Raw genomic sequence first — 2,770 nt, 5'->3', positions numbered from 1 at the left:
AGCTGGCATCCAGTTCAAGAAGTAGAACATTTCCATCGCCCAGAAGCTCCCTTCCAATCACCACTCCTGTAAGGGTGACCACTATTCTGACCGAAACATCGTAGGTTTGTTTGCCTGAATGAACCGGATCGTAAGCGATAATATCAGAGAAAGCCAAATTAACAGCCCAACAGTCACCAAAATTACTGGCCACAGTCCCAGTGCATGCAGACAACGTGGGGCTTTTCAAGACACAGACAAAGGAGACACAGACACAGGGCTTCTTATTTTATGCAAGGGACGTGTTCCTGAATATCTCATGTAATGTAAACTCTCCTAACTGAGGTCTAGTTTTCTCACTGAAATAACTGTAACGTAGGATTCCCGTGACTTCACATTTGGTCCTAAAGCGAGACTTATTCACGTCTTTAACATTGCCCAATTTCTAATTTAGCATAATTCCAATCCAGACACTCCTCTGAACACAGCACTCCCTGAACTCTCCCTGGGGCTGTGAGGGACCACTTTTAGCATTTCTGGGACCCCGGGGCCCAGCTATGGTGACGGGACAGGACCCTGGCTCTGGGGGCAGCACACAGGTCCTGGAGTCCAGCTGCCTACATCCCAGCCCTCCCTCTGCTGTTCCTTGCAGTGTGACCCTGGGTAAGTTCTTACCATTGAGGGTCTCGGTTTCCTCATCTGCGAATTGAATAGGGATGTGCTGGCGGGGGGGGGGGGGGGGGGGGGGGGGCTAATGAGAGGAGGTAATGAAGGAAAAGCACACAGGAATCACTGGAGGTTTGTTGGCACCAATCCCGGCTGAGTGGGAAAAGCCTGTTCTGCCTCTCCCCGCACCGCCCCCTACGCAGCTGGGAGGACTTTACTCCCCGCGGAGAGCAAAGCCATTCAGCCCCAGGCTGGGGAGTCTGGCGGCTGAGCCCCAGTGAAGCCGGGCCCAGGCTCAGATGCCAGGGTCACAGGCCTGGATTGGGCAAGAGCAGAGATCGGCCCCTCTGATCCCGGTCAGGGATATTTGGAGACACCACCAATTCTGGGAAATTCAGAGGCAGGAAGTGAAAGGGGGGAGGGGCAGAGGGGAAACGGCAAACTGCACCCTGGCCCCTCCTGGCCTGGCCCCCTCCCAAACGGTGCCATGAGTGAGGTGACTGCATACAAGGAATGGGGACAGACCGGGGAGACTCCCCACCCCTGGGAAGAAAAGAAGGGGCAACCCATCCCCCACTCCCAGCCCCACACCCACAGTGTTCCAAATCCAGTTCTACCTCTGTTTACGTCCAAAGTCCCGGGCACTGGAGATGCCAGGTTTGGTGTGTTTGGACACATAGACACGCAGACGTACAGACAGGCAGACGCACAGGGCTCAGGGCCCTCATATGGACCCTGCCCCCTCCTCTCCCACCATCCAGGGCTGTCTGCGCACCCTAATCCTCCAGGCTTCAGCTCGTTTCTTAGCCTGGGATCTGTGCAGCATCGAGGGACCCAGGAGTCGACCTTGAGACCTTCAGCAAGTAAAAGGGGAAGAACGGCTGTGGGGGGGTACTAACTGGGAGGTGGGGTGGGGGAGGGGAGGGAGGGGACCCATGTCAGGAGGGCTGGGGATGGAGTGGGAAAACTGTAGAAGGTAGATTTTGGATGTCAGGCCTGGGAGGGAATGGGAGCAAGAAGAAAGGTCTCCTGCTGATCACCTAGAAAGGTACTGGACCACACACCCCAACTCTGTTCAGCCATAGCCTCAGCCCTAACCCCAGCCCTGACCTGGTCCCAGGTCCAGCCAGCCCTACCATGACAAAGGAGTATCAAGATCTTCAGCATCTGGACAACGAGGAGAATGACCATCAGCACAGAAAAAGTGAGGGGAGGCCGCCCCCCATTTCTGAAAGGCGAGCATTAGGTGGCTCTCGCTCTCTCCACTCAGCTCCTGCTTTTTTCTGTAACCCCGACTCTCCCTGGGTCTGCCCCACTCACAGGGACAGAGCGTCTGAGCCGCCCCTCTTAGGGGAGGTGCAGGGTGTAGGGCTGGATTTCCTTTCTTGGTGACAGCTGCCCCCAGGCTTCTGCATGACCCTCCTGTCCCTCACCTTGTCACCGACTTCTCAGGACCCTGGGGACGGGGGCGCCCAGGGCCGTGGGACTAACTGCAAGGAGTTAGGCCTCCTTCTTTCCTCTTTCAACACCCTGTGAGCCTTGGCCAACTGTGTGAGTGTGTGTGAGCGTGTGAGTGTGTGTGAGTGCATGGGTGTCAGGGATCAGTTTGGTCAAGGGGAAGATTTCTGGGACGGCTCTGAGGGATCTCTGATTAGGGGAGGATGAGGCTCTCTTACATCAAAAAGCAAGCGCCGGGCTTCCCTGGTGGTGCAGTGGTCGAGAGTCCGCCTGCCGATGCAGGGGACACGGGTTCGTGCCCCGGTCCGGGAAGATCCCACATGCCGCGGAGCGGCTGGGCCCGTGAGCCATGGCCGCTGAGCCTGCGCGTCCTGAGCCTGTGCTCCGCAACGGGAGAGGCCACAACAGTGAGAGGCCCGCGTAACGCAAAAAAAAAAAACAAAACAAAAAAAACAAGCCCCCTTTCTTTCTCCTGCGAGCAGGGATGTTGCTTCGGCTGAGCCAGGATGAAGTTCTTGGTGGATGGGAGTGGGCAGCGACCTTCGATGGGGGCAGGGACTGCCAGCAAGAATGGAGGGGAAGCCCCCATATTCCAGCTCACTGGGACAGGGCTCCCGGGTGGGAGCAACTTGAGGGACCTGAAGTCTGGCTACTCTGCCTCTTTCCC

General features: G+C 57.0%; 1 protein-coding gene across 2 annotated transcripts in view; it reads left to right on the top strand.

The window, feature by feature from the left end:
- The first annotated feature begins 1,345 nt into the window (after nucleotides 1-1,345).
- LOC103076641 (asialoglycoprotein receptor 1) overlaps nucleotides 1,346-2,770 on the top strand; it is a 3,555-nt gene continuing 2,130 nt past the window's right edge. Inside the window, exons 1-2 of one of the 2 annotated variants that reach the window (XM_007457738.1) lie at nucleotides 1,346-1,508; nucleotides 1,731-1,849. In XM_007457738.1, coding sequence (XP_007457800.1) covers nucleotides 1,783-1,849 — 67 coding nt within the window. In that variant the 5' untranslated portion in view covers nucleotides 1,346-1,508; nucleotides 1,731-1,782. The remainder of the gene's footprint in view (nucleotides 1,509-1,730; nucleotides 1,850-2,770) is intronic. The other variant, XM_007457737.1, reaches the window with a different exon arrangement.

The sequence above is a fragment of the Lipotes vexillifer genome, unplaced genomic scaffold (assembly GCF_000442215.2).
Source record: "Lipotes vexillifer unplaced genomic scaffold, Lipotes_vexillifer_v1.1 scaffold611, whole genome shotgun sequence".
Lineage (NCBI taxonomy): Eukaryota > Metazoa > Chordata > Mammalia > Artiodactyla > Lipotidae > Lipotes > Lipotes vexillifer.
This window is presented reverse-complemented; position numbering and strand designations above follow the sequence as displayed.